This window comes from Chrysoperla carnea, unplaced genomic scaffold, assembly GCF_905475395.1.
Source record: "Chrysoperla carnea unplaced genomic scaffold, inChrCarn1.1, whole genome shotgun sequence".
NCBI lineage: Eukaryota > Metazoa > Arthropoda > Insecta > Neuroptera > Chrysopidae > Chrysoperla > Chrysoperla carnea.
The window spans coordinates 89,795-109,013 of record NW_025408251.1 but is presented as its reverse complement, the minus strand read 5'-3'; the positions used below and the strand labels follow the sequence as shown (position 1 = coordinate 109,013).

At 29.0% G+C, this 19,219-nt stretch overlaps 1 protein-coding gene across 2 annotated transcripts; it reads right to left on the bottom strand.

The window, feature by feature from the left end:
• Window positions 1-17,033: 17,033 nt before the first annotated feature.
• Window positions 17,034-18,950, bottom strand: LOC123304856. Of its 2 annotated transcripts, XM_044886418.1 has the most exons (4): window positions 18,408-18,950; window positions 17,619-17,790; window positions 17,400-17,537; window positions 17,034-17,314 (listed from the first exon to the last, which is right to left on the bottom strand). In XM_044886418.1, the coding sequence occupies exons 1-2, from the start codon at window positions 18,736-18,738 to the stop codon at window positions 17,666-17,668; spliced, it is 456 nt and encodes a 151-aa protein (XP_044742353.1). In that variant the 5' UTR covers window positions 18,739-18,950; the 3' UTR covers window positions 17,034-17,314; window positions 17,400-17,537; window positions 17,619-17,665. The 2 variants fall into 2 exon arrangements, with proteins under 2 accessions (XP_044742353.1, XP_044742355.1); XM_044886420.1 differs by lacking the exons at window positions 17,034-17,314; window positions 17,400-17,537; window positions 17,619-17,790 and adding an exon at window positions 17,915-18,090.
• Between the last annotated feature and the right edge of the window lie 269 nt (window positions 18,951-19,219).

Genomic DNA, 19,219 nt, shown 5'->3' with positions numbered 1-19,219 from the left:
AAAAATGTTTTTTCTATCGAATAATGTCAACTTTGATCATTTTTGGCTTATTTATACTTAGTCCAGTCTTAAAGGATATCTATGGATACATTTTGACTTACTTGGATCAAAATTTCAATGATTTGTATAGTCATGACATTCTAGTTTTAAAATCGGAAATTTTCAAAAAAATTTTTTTCTTTCGAAAAATGTCAAATTTGATCATTTTTGGCTTATTTATACTAAGTCCAGTCATTAGGGACCTCTATGTATACATTTTGACTTACTTGGATCAAAATTTCAAAGATTTGTATAGTCATGACTCTCTTGTTGAAAAATCGAAAATTTTCAAAAAATGTTTTTTCTTTCGAAAAATGTCAAATTTGATCATTTTTGGCTTATTTATACTTATTCCAGTCATAAATTACCTCTATGTATACATTTTGACTTACTTGGATCAAAATTTCAATGATTTGTATAGTCATGACTCTCTTGTTGAAAAATCGGAAATTTTCAAAAAAAGTTTTTTCTATCGAAAAATGTCAAATTTGATCATTTTTGGCTTATTTATACTTAGTCCAGTCATAAAGGACCTCTATGTATACGTTTTGACTTACTTGGATCAAAATTTCAATGATTTTAATAGTTATGACTCTCTTATTGTAAAATCGGAAATTTTCAAAAAATGTTTTTTCTATCGAAAAATGTCAAATTTGATCATTTTTGGCTTATTTATACTTAGTCCAGTCATAAAGGAGCTCTATGTGTACATATTGACTTACTTGGATCAAAATTTCAATGATTTGCTTAGTCATGACTCTCTTGTTGAAAAATCGAAAATTTTCAAAAAATGTATTTTCTATCGAAAAATGTCAAATTTGATCATTTTTGGCTTATTTATACTTAGTCCAGTCATGAAGGACCTCTATGTATACATTTTGACTTACTTGGATCAAAATTTCAATGATTTGTACAGTCATCACTCTCTTGTTGAAAAATCGAAAATTTTCAAAAAATGTTTTTTCTATCGAAAAATGTCAAAGTTGATCATTTTTGGCTTACTTATACTTAGTCCAGTCATAAAGGACCTCTATGTATACATTTTGACTTACTTGGATCAAAATTTCAATGATTTGTACAGTCATGACTCTCTTGTTGAAAAATCGAAAATTTTCAAAAAATGTTTGTTCTTTCGAAAAATGTCAAATTTGATCATTTTTGGCTTATTTATACTTATTCCAGTCATAAATTACCTCTATGTATACATTTTGACTTACTTGGACCAAAATTTCAATGATTTGTATAGTCATGACCTTCTAGTTGTAAAATCGGAAATTTTCAAAAAATGTTTCTTCTATCGAAAAATGTCAAATTTGATCATTTTTGGCTTATTTATACTAAGTCCAGTCATAAAGGACCTCTTTGTATACAATTTGACTTAGTTGGACCAAAATTTCAATGATTTGTATAGTCATGACTCTCTTATTGAAAAATCGAAAATTTTCAAAAAATGTTTTTTCTATCGAAATGTGTCAAATTTGATCATTTTTGGCTTATTTATACTTAGTCCAGTCATAAAGGACCTCTATGTATACATTTTGATTTACTTGGATCAAAATTTCAATGATTTGTATAGTCATGACATTCTAGTTGTAAAATCGGAAAATTTCAAAAAATGTTTTTTCTATCGAATAATGTCAACTTTGATCATTTTTGGCTTATTTATACTCAGTCCAGTCTTAAAGGATATCTATGGATACATTTTGACTTACTTGGATCAAAATTTCAATGATTTGTATAGTCATGACTCTCTTGTTGTAAAATCGGAAATTTTCAAAAAATGTTTTTTCTATCGAAAAATGTCAAATGTGATCATTTTTGGCTTATTTATACTTAATTTCAATGATTTTAATAGTCATGACTCTCTTATTGTAAAATCGGAAATTATCAAAAAATGTTTTTTCTATCGAAAAATGTCAAATTTGATCATTTTTGGCTTATTTATACTTAGTCCAGTCATAAAGGAGCTCTATGTGTACATACTGACTTACTTGGATCAAAATTTCAATGATTTGTATAGTCATGACATTCTAGTTGTAAAATCGGAAATTTTCAAAAAATGTTTTTTCTATCGAAAAATGTCAAATTTGATCATTTTTGGCTTATTTATACTTAGTCCAGTCATAAAGGACCTCTATGTATACATTTTGACTTACTTGGACCAAAATTTCAATGATTTGTATAGTCATGACATTCTAGTTTTAAAATCGGAAATTTTCAAAAAAATTTTTTTCTTTCCAAAAATGTCAAATTTGATCAATTTTGGCTTATTTATACTAAGTCCAGTCATTAGGGACCTCTATGTATACATTTTGACTTACTTGGATCAAAATTTCAATGATTTGTACAGTCATCACTCCCTTGTTGAAAAATCGAAAATTTTCAAAAAATGTTTTTTCTATCGAAAAATGTCAAAGTTTATCATTTTTGGCTTACTTATACTTAGTCCAGTCATAAAGGACCTCTATGTATACATTTTGACTTACTTGGATCAAAATTTCAATGATTTGTACAGTCATGACTCTCTTGTTGAAAAATCGAAAATTTTCAAAAAATGTTTTTTCTATCGAAAAATGTCAAATTTGATCATTTTTGGCTTATTTATACTTAGTCCAGTCATAAAGGACCTCTATGTATACATTTTGACTTACTTGGATCAAAATTTCAATGATTTGTATAGTCATGACATTCTAGTTTTAAAATCGGAAATTTTCAAAAAAATTTTTTTCTTTCGAAAAATGTCAAATTTGATCATTTTTGGCTTATTTATACAAAGTCCAGTCATTAGAGACCTCTATGTATACATTTTGACTTACTTGGATCAAAATTTCAAAGATTTGTATAGTCATGACTCTCTTGTTGAAAAATCGAAAATTTTCAAAAAATGTTTTTTCTTTCGAAAAATGTCAAATTTGATCATTTTTGGCTTATTTATACTTATTCCAGTCATAAATTACCTCTATGTATACATTTTGACTTACTTGGACCAAAATTTCAATGATTTGTATAGTCATGACCTTCTAGTTGTAAAATCGGAAATTTTCAAAAAATGTTTTTTCTATCGAAAAATGTCAAATTTGATCATTTTTGGCTTATTTATACTAAGTCCAGTCATAAAGGACCTCTTTGTATACAATTTGACTTAGTTGGACCAAAAGTTCAATGATTTGTATAGTCATGACATTCTAGTTTTAAAATCGGAAAATTTCAAAAAATGTTTTTTCTTTCGAAAAATGTCAAATTTGATCATTTTTTGCTTTTTTATACTTAATCCAGTCATAAAGGACCTCTATGTATTCATTTTGACTTACTTGGATCAAAATTTCAATGATTTGTATAGTCATGACTCTCTTGTTGAAAAATCGAAAATTTTCAAAAAATGTTTTTTCTGTCGAAAAACGTAAAATTTGATCATTTTTGGCTTATTTATACTTAGTCCAGTCATAAAGGACCTCTATGTATACATTTTGACTTACTTGGATCAAAATTTCAATGATTTGAATAGTCATGACTCTCTTGTTGAAAAATCGGAAATTTTCAAAAAATGTTTTTTCTATCGAAAAATGTCAAATTTGATCATTTTTGGCTTATTTATACTTAGTCCAGTCATAAAGGACCTCTATGTATACGTTTTGACTTACTTGGATCAAAATTTCAATGATTTTAATAGTCATGACTCTCTTATTGTAAAATCGGAAATTTTCAAAAAATGTTTTTTCTATCGAAAAATGTCAAATTTGATCATTTTTGGCTTATTTATACTTAGTCCAGTCATAAAGGAGCTCTATGTGTACATATTGACTTACTTGGATCAAAATTTCAATGATTTGTTTAGTCATGACTCTCTTGTTGAAAAATCGAAAATTTTCAAAAAATGTATTTTCTATCGAAAAATGTCAAATTTGATCATTTTTGGCTTATTTATACTTAGTCCAGTCATGAAGGACCTCTATGTATACATTTTGACTTACTTGGATCAAAATTTCAATGATTTGTACAGTCATCACTCTCTTGTTGAAAAATCGAAAATTTTCAAAAAATGTTTTTTCTATCGAAAAATGTGAAATTTGATCATTTTTGGCTTATTTTTACTTAGTCCAGTCATGAAGGACCTCTATGTATACATTTTGACTTATTTGGATCAAAATTTCACTGATTTGTATAGTCATGACATTCTAGTTGTAAAATCGGAAATTTTCAAAAAATGTTTTTTCTATCGAAAAATGTCAAATTTGATCATTTTTGGCTTATTTATACTTAGTCCAGTCATAAAGGACCTCTATGCATACATTTTGACTTACTTGGATCAAAATTTCAAAGATTTGTGTAAATTATTATCACTTCCATAGTGATATAATTGTTTACTTTTGTTTCAATTGACATACCTGAACTAAAGATTTTTATAATTTATATTGTGTTAGAATCATAAACGTTTATTAGTGGACATTCTATTAAATAACGTTGTAATTTAATTTATTCCTTTCAGGTATGTTTTTGTTTGTAAATTTAGTGTAATTCCTTTATATAATTTTGTCAATGTATTCCTTTCAGGATTAAATACAATCTCGTTATTTATTCAATAAACTAATAACTTACAAATTAAATTACAATCATTTAAGATGGAAAAATTGTTTGTCCACTTAATAAGAAGAAGCGATGAATATTTTGAATTAGCTGGACTATCCGAAGATAAGCGGTTATGGTTTAGCTTACCAGATGAACATAAAAATTTATATGAACATAAGGTATTATCATCAAAAACCACCATTAAAAGTGCAATTGCTGCTATTAAACCGATTAATGGTTTCCGAAAAATTGGCATTAAATTAGATGAGGATTTGAAAAAAGAATATTTTGATGAAGATGGAAACCTTAGCTACAAAAACTATCCGTTACAGGAATCTGTAGTTTTTTTTGATGTGAGTGAAAAACTCCAAGAAGAAAATTCTTTAATTAAAAGAATCAAGGAATTAGAATTAAAATTAAATGACAAAGATGAGATAAAATTGCAAAATATAGAAAAGAAGTTTGTTCTTGATAAATATGACAAAACACAAAACCCTTCTGAGTGGTTTTCTAAATTTGAAAGTGAATGTGACCGAAATAAAATAAAAAGTGGTACCCAGATGATTGAAGCTTTACGATTTTTTGTCGCTGGATCGGCCAAACACTGGTATGAAGGAAATTTGAAAAAATTTGGTCTAACTAATTGGTCTGAATGGCGAAATTCATTTTTTTCCATTTTTATTGACAAAGGTTGGACAGCTGTCAGAAAAGCATATACCTATAAATACTTAGGCGGCTCATTGATCGATTACGCTTTAACAAAAGAAAATTTATGTTTAGAAGTAGAAAGTGATAGTACTATGAGTTCCAGAATAAACTTGATTGTAATGGGTTTACCATCTCAAGTTCAAGATGAGCTAGATCGCGAAGACATTAACACTATAAAAAAATTATACAATGAACTCCGAAAGCTAGATGGTCAATATAATAAACGTTCGAAAGAAAATAAACCATATGATAATCGGCATGAAAAAACAAAATTAGGAGAATCGACTAAAAAGAAACAAATTGATATACCCTTGAAAAAACCATGCTACATGTGTGAAGCTCTTGGTTGGAAAAATCGATTTCATCCCTCTAACGAATGCCGAAATAAAATACTGTACGCTCAGAAAAAAGAATCTAATTTAATTGAAACGAAATCTGATTCAGAAAATGAGGCTGAAATGATGAAAATGGAAATTGACCGAAATTCTTTAAACTAGAGAGCCCGGATAAATTGATTCCATTAATTCATGTAAACGTAATTATTGATGATAAAATGAAAATAAAAGCAGTGTATGACTCAGGATCTAACGTGAGTCTAATTAATCAAAGAGTTGTAGATGTATTAAAAACAAGTTTGTTAAAGCATAACACTGCATTCAAGACAATTAATGGTTTCAATTTTAGTTCGGCCCGGGCAAACATAAAGCTTAAAATTGGAAATATTACAAACAATTTGAATACTTTTGTAGTTAAAAATTCAGAATTTTCTTATGACCTGTTACTAGGTTTAGATGCTATTAAAAATTTTAAACTAATTCAAGACGAGAATTTAAACATATACCAAAAACCTAAAAATGATGAGATGCTCCAAATAAGAAGTAATCAAAATCAGAAGAAATCTTGTGAAATTTCTAACAAAATAATTACAAATGAAAATAAAGAAGATAAAGAAAATGTAAAGAAAGAAGATAATATAGATGTAAAGAAAGAAGATAATAAAGATGTCAATAAAGAAGATAATAGAGATGTAAAGAGAGAAGATAATAGAGATGTAAAGAAAGAAGATAATAAAGATGTTAAAAATTTTAATAAAGAAGGTAAAATCAATGAAAATGAAAAAGAAGAGAAAAACACTGAAAATATAAGAATTTACCATCAAGAAGAAACTAATGAAAATCAGTTCAAACCTAAATTAGATCACATAGATGGATATGAAAAAAAAGTAGAACTTTTAAATATTATTGAAAATCACAAGAAAATTTTTGCCAAAAATAAATTTGATGTCGGTAAAGTAAAGTCTAGAGAGGCCGAAATAAAGTTAATGAGAGATGAATATGTTACGGCCCGCCCTTATAAATGTTCTATACCAGATGAACGTGAAATCAAAGATCAAGTACAGAAGTTACTAGCATCCGATCTAATAGAGGAATCTGATTCACCGTTCGCATCACCGGTAACACTCGCATATAAAAAAGAAGATGGAAGAAAATCAAGGCTTTGCATCGATTTTAGAAACTTAAATAAAATAACTATCCCAGAGTGCTACCCATTTCCAACAATAAATGATATAACGGAAAAAGTTTCGAAATGTAAATACTTTACTGTTGTTGATATAAACTCCGCTTTTTGGTGTATTAGGTTAAAAGAAAAGGACCGTGAGAAAACTTCTTTCGTTACAAAGTACGGGAAATTTATGTTCAAAGTATTACCTTTTGGATTGAAAAATGCTCCTGCAATCTTTCAACGCATACTTTCAAATATTATAAGACGAAATAACCTAGATGAGTTTTGCGTCAACTATATGGATGACTGTCTTATTTTCTCACGCAATTGGAAAGATCACATGCAACATATCTCAAGATTTCTTGAAGTAATAGGAGAAGAAGGATTTAAATTAAAGCTCGAAAAGTGTAAATTTGCAGCCCAATCGGTTAAGTATCTTGGCCATTACATTGAAGAAAATAAAATATCACCAGCACAAGAAAATTTAAAGGCAATAAAAAATTTGAAAAGACCTACAGATAAATCTGGGGTTCGAAGTGTTCTAGGAACAATAAATTACTTTATAAAATATATCGATCATAGTGCTCAAAAATTTGAGCCCCTTCACAGATTGCTGAAAAAAAATACTGAATTTATTTGGACGGAAGAATGTGAACGCAGCTTCTCCATGATCAAAGAATATCTGTGTTCCCGTCCAATTTTATCAATTTATGATGTCGAAAAAGATGTTTACATTGACACAGACGCTAGTCAAAAAGGACTTGGAGCGACTTTGAGGCAACCACAGTCAGATGGTCTATTACACCCTGTAGCTTATTTTTCTAGAAAACTGTCAGAAAGAGAAAAGAAAATGGAAACGATTCATTTAGAATGCAAGGCGATAAAAGAAGCCATTAAATACTGGAAATACTATCTTATTGGACGAAAGTTTTTCGTTTGCAGTGACCATAAACCATTGGAAAATTTAAGAACAAAGTCACGAACTGATGAGATTCTTGGCGATCTGGTCCACTACTTGTCACAATTTAATTTCCAGATAATATATAAAAAAGGAAAAGAAAATATTATCGCTGATTTACTATCACGGCAACCAGTTTTAGAATATTTCGAAAATGAAGATGTCATTCAAGTGGTCAATTTAATAGAATTGTCTGAAATAAAGAGGGATCAATATGAAAATCAAAGAGAACTTACAACTGCAAAGGGAACTGAGCGTAGACACGATATTATATTTAAGATGTTAAAAGGAAGAAAGCGGATTTTTGTATCGGAAAAGTTAGGCCTTGAAATAATTAACAAGTTGCACAATCACTATGGTCACATTGGTGTTGCACAAATGAGAAACAAAATACGACAACACTACTATTTCAAAAATTTAGATAAACTTATCATTGACTTTTGTAAAGGCTGTGTGACATGTAGGCAAAGTAAAACTCGCCGAGGAAGATTGATTGGAAAATTGTCAAGAATTGGACCTGCAACAGAACCCTATGAAATATTGTCCATAGGTACAGTGGGTGGTTTTGCCGGAAATAAGTCTATAAAGAAATTTATGCACATACTAGTGGATCATTTTAGCAGGTATGCTTGGATTTCTACTACAAAAAGCCAATGCGCAAAAGATTTTATAAATCTTATACATCCGATCGCTAAAAATAATAAAATAAAGTTGATTCTTGCCGATCAATATACTGGACTAAATTCCGTAGAACTCAAAAATTACCTAAATAGAAGAGGTATCCAACTTGTTTTTACAAGCATAGATTGTGCAAGTTCAAATGGTCTCAACGAACGTTTAAATCAAACTCTAGTTAATAGAATTAGGTGTAAAATTATTGATGGAGATAAACGAGCATGGCCTACGATTGCTGCTGAATGTGTTGAAAATTATAACTCAACGATTCATAGCTCTACTAACTATGAGCCACAATATCTGCTCCTAGGCAAGAAATCAAACATTTCGCCAATATATGAACCACCTAGTGATTTAGCTGAAGACCGCCAGCAAGCTTTCATTAATTCATCCAGAAGTTTTATGGAAAATAAAAAAAGAGTTGACAAAAATCGAACAACTTTTCAATTTGAAATTGGAGATCTTGTGTACGTAGAGAATGGGAACAAATTAAATCGCAATAAAATGGACAAAGTTCGCCTTGGGCCTTTTAAAATATTAAGCCGGATTTCATCTTCGTTTTATGAAGTTGATTGTGGCAAGAAAAGAAGTGAATCAAATTATTTTCATAGCAGTAAGCTGTCACCTTTTACTTCGCAAAAAATGACTTCGGGGGGGAAGGTGTAAATTATTATCACTTCCATAGTGATATAATTGTTTACTTTTGTTTCAATTGACATACCTGAACTAAAGATTTTTATAATTTATATTGTGTTAGAATCATAAACGTTTATTAGTGGACATTCTATTAAATAACGTTGTAATTTAATTTATTCCTTTCAGGTATGTTTTTGTTTGTAAATTTAGTGTAATTCCTTTATATAATTTTGTCAATGTATTCCTTTCAGGATTAAATACAATCTCGTTATTTATTCAATAAACTAATAACTTACATTTGTATAGTCATGACTCTCTTGTTGAAAAATCGAAAATTTTCAAAAAATGTTTTTTCTTTCGAAAAATGTCAAATTTGATCATTTTTGGCTTATTTATACTTATTCCAGTCATAAATTACCTCTATGTATACATTTTTACTTACTTGGACCAAAATTTCAATGATTTGTATAGTCATGACATTCTAGTTTTAAAATCGGAAAATTTCAAAAAATGTTTTTTCTTTCGAAAAATGTCAAATTTGATCATTTTTGGCTTATTTATACTTAATCAGGTCATAAAGGACCTCCATGTATACATTTTGAGTTACTTTGATAAAAATTTCAATGATTTGTATAGTCATGACAGTCTAGTTGTAAAATCGGAAATTTTCAAAAAATGTTTTTTCTATCGAAAAATGTCAAATTTGATCATTTTTGGCTTATTTATACTTAGTCCAGTCATAAAGGACCTCTATGTATACGTTTTGACCTACTTGGATCAAAATTTCAATGATTTTAATAGTCATGACTCTCTTATTGTAAAATCGGAAATTTTCAAAAAATGTTTTTTCTATCGAAAAATGTCAAATTTGATCATTTTTGGCTTATTTATACTTAGTCCAGTCATAAAGGAGCTCTATGTGTACATATTGACTTACTTGGATCAAAATTTCAATGATTTGTTTAGTCATGACTCTCTTGTTGAAAAATCGAAAATTTTCAAAAAATGTATTTTCTATCGAAAAATGTCAAATTTGATCATTTTTGGCTTATTTATACTTAGTCCAGTCATGAAGGACCTCTATGTATACATTTTGACTTACTTGGATCAAAATTTCAATGATTTGTACAGTCATCACTCTCTTGTTGAAAAATCGAAAATTTTCAAAAAATGTTTTTTCTATCGAAAAATGTCAAAGTTGATCATTTTTGGCTTACTTATACTTAGTCCAGTCATAAAGGACCTCTATGTATACATTTTGACTTACTTGGATAAAAATTTCAATGATTTGTACAGTCATGACTCTCTTGTTGAAAAATCGAAAATTTTCAAAAAATGTTTTTTCTATCGAAAAATGTCAAATTTGATCATTTTTGGCTCATTTATACTTAGTCCAGTCATGAAGGACCTCTATGTATACATTTTGACTTACTTGGATCAAAATTTCACTGATTTGTATAGTAATGACATTCTAGTTGTAAAATCGGAAATTTTCAAAAAATGTTTTTTCTATCGAAAAATGTCAAATTTGATCATTTTTGGCTTATTTATACTTAGTCCAGTCATAAAGGACCTCTATGCATACATTTTGACTTAATTGGATCAAAATTTCAAATATTTGTATAGTCATGACTCTCTTGTTGAAAAATCGAAAATTTTCAAAAAATGTTTTTTCTTTCGAAAAATGTCAAATTTGATCATTTTTGGCTTATTTATACTTATTCCAGTCATAAATTACCTCTATGTATACATTTTGACTTACTTGGACCAAAATTTCAATGATTTGTATAGTCATGACCTTCTAGTTGTAAAATCGGAAATTTTCAAAAAATGTTTTTTCTATCGAAAAATGTCAAATTTGATCATTTTTGGCTTATTTATACTAAGTCCAGTCATAAAGGACCTCTTTGTATACAATTTGACTTAGTTGGACCAAAATTTCAATGATTTGTATAGTCATGACTCTCTTATTGAAAAATCGAAAATTTTCAAAAAATGTTTTTTCTATCGAAATGTGTCAAATTTGATCATTTTTGGCTTATTTATACTTAGTCCAGTCATAAAAGAGCTCTATGTGTACATATTGACTTACTTGGATCAAAATTTCAATGATTTGCTTAGTCATGACTCTCTTGTTGAAAAATCGAAAATTTTCAAAAAATGTATTTTCTATCGAAAAATGTCAAATTTGATCATTTTTGGCTTATTTATACTTAGTCCAGTCATGAAGGACCTCTATGTATACATTTTGACTTACTTGGATCAAAATTTCAATGATTTGTACAGTCATCACTCTCTTGTTGAAAAATCGAAAATTTTCAAAAAATGTTTTTTCTATCGAAAAATGTCAAAGTTGATCATTTTTGGCTTACTTATACTTAGTCCAGTCATAAAGGACCTCTATGTATACATTTTGACTTACTTGGATCAAAATTTCAATGATTTGTACAGTCATGACTCTCTTGTTGAAAAATCGAAAATTTTCAAAAAATGTTTGTTCTTTCGAAAAATGTCAAATTTGATCATTTTTGGCTTATTTATACTTATTCCAGTCATAAATTACCTCTATGTATACATTTTGACTTACTTGGACCAAAATTTCAATGATTTGTATAGTCATGACCTTCTAGTTGTAAAATCGGAAATTTTCAAAAAATGTTTTTTCTATCGAAAAATGTCAAATTTGATCATTTTTGGCTTATTTATACTAAGTCCAGTCATAAAGGACCTCTTTGTATACAATTTGACTTAGTTGGACCAAAATTTCAATGATTTGTATAGTCATGACTCTCTTATTGAAAAATCGAAAATTTTCAAAAAATGTTTTTTCTATCGAAATGTGTCAAATTTGATCATTTTTGGCTTATTTATACTTAGTCCAGTCATAAAGGATCTCTATGTATACATTTTGATTTACTTGGATCAAAATTTCAATGATTTGTATAGTCATGACATTCTAGTTGTAAAATCGGAAAATTTCAAAAAATGTTTTTTCTATCGAATAATGTCAACTTTGATCATTTTTGGCTTATTTATACTCAGTCCAGTCTTAAAGGATATCTATGGATACATTTTGACTTACTTGGATCAAAATTTCAATGATTTGTATAGTCATGACTCTCTTGTTGTAAAATCGGAAATTTTCAAAAAATGTTTTTTCTATCGAAAAATGTCAAATGTGATCATTTTTGGCTTATTTATACTTAATTTCAATGATTTTAATAGTCATGACTCTCTTATTGTAAAATCGGAAATTATCAAAAAATGTTTTTTCTATCGAAAAATGTCAAATTTGATCATTTTTGGCTTATTTATACTTAGTCCAGTCATAAAGGAGCTCTATGTGTACATACTGACTTACTTGGATCAAAATTTCAATGATTTGTATAGTCATGACATTCTAGTTGTAAAATCGGAAATTTTCAAAAAATGTTTTTTCTATCGAAAAATGTCAAATTTGATCATTTTTGGCTTATTTATACTTAGTCCAGTCATAAAGGACCTCTATGTATACATTTTGACTTACTTGGATCAAAATTTCAATGATTTGTATAGTCATGACATTCTAGTTTTAAAATCGGAAATTTTCAAAAAAATTTTTTTCTTTCCAAAAATGTCAAATTTGATCAATTTTGGCTTATTTATACTAAGTCCAGTCATAAAGGACCTCTTTGTATACAATTTGACTTAGTTGGACCAAAATTTCAATGATTTGTATAGTCATGACTCTCTTATTGAAAAATCGAAATTTTTCAAAAAATGTTTTTTCTATCGAAAAATGTCAAATTTGATCATTTTTGGCTTATTTATACTTAGTCCAGTCATGAAGGACCTCTATGTATACATTTTAACTTACTTGGATCAAAATTTCAATGATTTGTATAGTCATGACATTCTAGTTTTAAAATCGGAAAATTTCAAAAAATGTTTTTTCTTTCGAAAAATGTCAAATTTGATCATTTTTGGCTTATTTATACTTAATCCAGTCATAAAGGACCTCCATGTATACATTTTGAGTTACTTTGATAAAAAATTTCAATGATTTGTTGATAATCAATTTTTTAAAATTGTAATTGATAATCAATTTGAAATTTATACAAATAATAGTAATTTTATTTTTCTTAAGTTTAATAGTTCTAAAAAACAACTAGAGGTCACTGTTATTTAAAAACTAAGAGAAGGATACTTCCTACCTAAGGTTCTTGAAGAACGACGATGATTCAGTTTCAACATTCAGTCAGTAAAGTTCAGTTGAACATACAGTCAGTTGACTTCAGTCTTCTGTACTCAGTAACGGACACGTTACATTTCGTTGCATACATTTTATTTTTTTTTGGTTTCCATCATGGCGCAATCTTAAATTTACCACATGGTAAACATGTTTTTTAACATTTTTTAATATGAATATCGCCATGTTTTACATTTGGTATGGATGAATAATTTAAAAAGCCATTTGAAACGTTTGGTCATCCATTATGGTTCCAAAATTTTTGATGTACTTAACTATATAAATTTAATAGAAATGAAATGTGAGTAGCGATTTATATTATTTTAATATTTCTTAATTTACCTTTATAATCTAAACTTTATTGTCGTTCTTTTTGAATTATAATTCGTAACGCAAAATGTTGAATCTGGGTAATAACTTTTATAGCTATTCTTTTTAATATTTTATTCTCATCTAAAATTGATTAATTTCTAAGTATACTGTATTTTAAATTAGTGATAATTTCTAGTAGATAACATGCGATACCTTTTTATATAAATAATATGTTATTTCGTACCACGAAATGAATCGCATTTTCTAAAGAAGATTTTTTGTAAATTCCATATCTCATAGACGAAACATTTTGATTGTATGAAATTAATTTTCTATTCATCGTCCATGTTATAATTTAATCTGTAAAATTATATTTTTGATTTAATTTAAGTAACTTTATTTTGATAATTTAAAATACTTACTTTAAATTTGATTATTTTTGAATTATCCAATTTATACTTTGTTTTTGATCATGCTTCTTAGTATGGTAAATCGATCAATTTTGTGAGGTTAATGTTTTTTAATATGTCAAGATTTAATACGATAAATATCATTACCGTTTGTTAATTAATTTGTAGTTTTAAAATAAATAGATGTAAATAAGTCATTGTAATATGTTTAAGGTTATTCGATACTGAATAACTTAAGAAGAAAATATAGTTTGCAACTATATTGCCTTTTGCCTCGAAGTTAATAACTTCTCTTTTTCGATATGTAAAATTAATACTGTTATTTCTTTTGGTGGTAAAACCATTGTAACAATTTTATTGTAATATATTCTCAAAAAAGCAAATGTTATATAAATAAAACAAAGGTTGATGTTTATTGATATTTATTGTTTACTATTTTTTCAATTCATTACAATTTTACAGGCAACATTCTGTTTTTAAATTTTGGAGCACTAAACGGAAAAGGTTTGCGACCTCATGCGTAAAACGGGCCCAGCACGCAGAAACATTTCCAATATATATTTATATTTCCAATACTTACCTTTAAATCTCTTTTTTAATAATTTCCTAATTGTTTTATTTATTTAAATTATCAGAAAGATAAGCTATTCATATTTTATTATTATCAAATACATTTATCTTTTCTAACATTTGTTTATTTTTCTTATTTATCAATTGATAGTATTATATATATTTTTTTTATTATTTATCAATTGGTAGCAGATAAAACCGTTTTAAACTCCAAAATGAAACTTATTTGTTGCTTTAATATTTATTGAAATCATTATACACTCGTAATCATAATTTTTTACAGGTTATTACTAATTTCTTTATTTTTTTGTTGAGCATTTGTTTTTATTATCCAATCATGCCACTCACTAGAAGCGCTGATCGGAGAACTAAATCGCCTTCAAGTCACCCTAATGGTCGGGTTACTACACCAAATCCTGACGATATATTTAATACCCCAGGAACAGCATCGGCAATCAATATGGCCACCATCACAACCCAAGTTGCAGCCACTACCAATATATTACATAGTTCCGCAAGTCAACTTATGGATATGCAGAATGCTATACAACAACAAAACGACCAGATAAGTCAATTAACAAACCATTTAAATATCATTTCTACCTCAATTATACAAAATTCTTCGACCGTTTCCAGTCGAAATACTTCGGATAACCCTACAAACTTTTATGCAAAACCAAGCATTGATAGCTTCATTAATAATGTAACTGTGCTCGACATATCTAACCCCGTTAGTATTATAAAATTTATTTCGGACACACAACATTTAATCGATATTGATTTACTTCCTCAAGAAATTTTAAAAAAAGCTCTCATTAATAGATGTGCCTCAAATGCACAAAATCTTTGGTCCGATTGCATCGCTTCAACCTTAAATTGGTCGGAGATTAGAAGCAATTTATTAGAAATTTACATTTCACCTTTATCAAAACAACTTTTACTTGATAAGCTTGTTCGTCGTTCCCAGATGCAAGACGAGAAATTTTCAACATTTACTTCTGATATTATCAATTTCGCTAAAATTTTGTCACCCGAGTTATCCGAAGCACAAATCATAGAAATTATTTTTGCACACGCAAATAGCTCAGTACTCACAATTATGGGACTGAATTCCATTCCATGTAACTATACGGACTTATATAAATTGGTGACTAAAATCGAAGAAATTCAAGGAAGAATCATTCCTCCTGTAACTCCTCCTTCAGTTACGAATGAGGTCAATACTAAAACAAATAATAAATTTTTTTGCAATTACTGTAAATCAAATACACACACTATTCAGTATTGCAGAAAACGTAAATTTAAAGAAAATAATACCTCTTTTAATTCTAACAATTCAAAAAACTAATCGACCCCAGATTTTGCGTTTTTAACAAAGATTTAAATTATTCAATCCTTCCAACACAGACCATTTTTATTTTAGGACTCCCTATTCTCACTTTATTCGATTCGGGAGCAACCCTTAACGCTATAAGGTCTTCAACCTTAAAAAAGGTTCAACTTTTAAATAAAAATATTTTTACCAAATCTACTTATATTAATATTTCCTTACCCGGTAATAATTATCTCAATTGTACCTCTCTGGTTGATCTACATTTCAAATTCGGTAAATTTTCGTGGACTCAGACTTTTCATGTGATTAACAATCTTCCTTTCGAAGCTATCTTAGGTGTAAAAACACTACGTCATTGTAATATTATCTTGGATTTCTTTAAATCCGTTATTAAATTCCAACATGATCCTAAAATTGAAATACCATTTTCAGGATTTAATAATTCTAATCGGATAGTTAATACCATTTGCGAAGCTAAAGTAAATATGACTTTTAAACAAAATAAAATATTGGATTCACTACTAAAAAAATTCGAAACTATCTTTTCAGACATACCTGGCGTCGCCAAAAATTTTGAGTATAAAATTAAATTAAAAGACAATATTCCAGTTTGTAAAGCCCCATACTATTTGGCACCCGATAAAGCAAAACTACTCGATCAACATATTTTAAAACTTGTCGAACAAGGAATACTGTCTGAATCTAATTCTAGTTACAGTGCCCCTGTTTTTTTTGTTAAAAAGAAAGACAACTCATATAGACTAGTGGCCGACTACAGATACCTGAATAAACATATACAGTTCGATCCAATGAGTTCAGCCAATATAGCACACATTTTCGCTAGTTTAGGTAACTCTAAAGTTTTTTCTTTAATTGACATGAAATCGGCTTTTAACCAGATAAAACTCGCTGAAGAATCTAAACATGTCACTGCAATCGTTACCCAATACTCCACCTATCATTATAACTTTATGCCCTTTGGACTGAACGTTTCTTCTCAAGCTTTAGCTAGATTCCTGAACGCTAATTTAGCGGAATTCCGTCATAAATTTCTGTAAATATATTACGACGATCTTATTGTACATTCTCCAGATATAGATTCACACCTAAACCATTTAAATATATTATTTACGAAAATTAAATCAATCGGTATTACCCTAAATCCAGAAAAAGCTAGATTTTGTATGTCCCGTATACGTCTGTTGGGTAGTGTCATATCCGCTGAAGGTCGCTTTATAGACCCATTGAAAGTTCAAGCTATTAACGATATGCCTACACCCAAAAACGTCAAAGAAATATCCCGATTAATTGGAGCAGCCGCTTTCTATGCTCGTTATATTCCTATGTTTAGTCAAATTGTCGCACCGTTAAACGACCTAAAGAAAAAAGGTATCAAATTTAAAATCACGAATATTCATTTAGAGTCAATTGCAAAATTAAAAAAAGCACTAACCAATGCACCTGTTTTGAAGCATCCACAATTCGATAAACCATTTATACTCCAAACCGATGGTTCAGCTAGTGGATTAGGAGCCGTATTACTACAAAAACACGATGACGGTATCCACCCAATCATGTACTGCTCCAGAAAATTAAATCCTGCAGAAATTCGTTACAATGCACATGAGTTAGAAATGCTAGCAGTGATCAATGCTCTCGATAAGTTTAAAGATTTCTTACTCGATCGTAAATTTACGCTTCAGACCGATTGCAGTTCTCTCCTTTGGTTATTCAACTCTCCGGCCAGATTCAATAAACTCTCGCGCTGGATTCTTAAAATTTCCAGATTTGATTTCACGCCCGAACATATTAAGGGCCAACATAATAATATGGCCGATTTTCTCTCCAGACTCTATGAATCACAGGATGTAAACTGTACTCATTTTCAACAGAGCGACGATGTTGCTGACGCTAAATTTGTAAAAATGAAAGCTAAACATAGTGACGATCCCGGATATGTTTCTATCATAAATAAAATCAAAAATTCTTTAGATCAACCTAATGCTGTAAAGCCTAGTGAACTTAATGAAAGTGAAAACTTACGAACAAATAACGTAAATTCAATTAATTCTCTCAACGTTTTGAGTAAATCCAATTTCGACTTTTTATCCATAAAAAACGAACAGCGAAACTCGCCCGAGTGCGAAATCATCTATCGGAACATACGATCCCAGATGGATGTCTCTAATTTTTGCATAAAGGACGGTTTGCTTTTCAAATTCGTGGGTAAAAATAAACTGAGAAGAATTGTATTACCAGACACCTTGCTGAATTATGTTTTGAGGTACTTTCACGACTCCAAGTACTCAACACATAATTCGGTAATAAAAACCTTTCGTGAAATTAGTAAAATTTTTTACCATAAAAACCTTTATGCAAAGGTTAGAGACTACGTAAGATCTTGCGAAGTTTGTCAAACAATTAGACCGTACACACGGAATGATAAAATCCAATTATCCAGTACAGTACCTGACGCAATTTTTAAAATCTTGTACGTTGACTTTATTGGTCCCATTATTCGATCTCCAGAGGGATTTAAATACATATTTTCTGTTTTAGATGGTTTCAGCAAATACGCTTTCGCTTTCCCATGTCGAAGCCAAACTGCGGATGTTGCCATATCACTAATGCAGAAGATTTTCCTGGAAAATGGATATTGTATTACCGTAGTATCAGACAATGGTCCAGCATTTTCATCAATTAAATGGAAAACATTTTTATTTAATAATTGTATTAGGGCAGCATATTCTTCACCATATTCGCCAGGAAGCAATATGGCCGAAACTCTAAATAAAGCCATCAAATATAACTTAGGATGCGTGCTAAAGGAATATTCCCAACAACACAAAAATTGGAGCAAATTCCTTAGCTTTACGTTGTTCAATTACAATAATTCTTATAAAACAACTACAAAAACAACTCCTGCTGAAGCATATTTTGGTCGTAAATTAAATACGCCATTTATTTTAATCAACGAACTGACCGATATATTAACAAGTGATACAAAACCATCACAACAACAAATTGAAAATGCTTTAAAGATTACACATCAACAACGTGTTTCTAAAACATTGAACAGACCTTCAGTATCCAAGTACAAAGTTGGCCAATTAGTTATGGTTAAGAATCTTGCACCTAATACAAATCACAATACTTCATCAAAATTTGCTGCGAAATATACTGGACCTTTCAAGATCATCAAATTTTCGTCTCCAACATCAGTTAGACTAAAAACTTCACGAAATGTCAAAAACAAAACAACCATTGGAGCCTCCATCTAT

Coding starts and splice junctions, on each gene's coding strand:
- LOC123304856 (XM_044886418.1), bottom strand. CDS start 18,738: ATGGCTTTATTTAGAGTTTCGGCCATATTGCTTCCTGGCGAATATGGT. Junction 17,791..18,407: donor GATTTTAAAAATTGCGTCAG/GTACTGTACTGG, acceptor TGTGATTCATAG/AGTCTGGAGAGAAAATCGGC.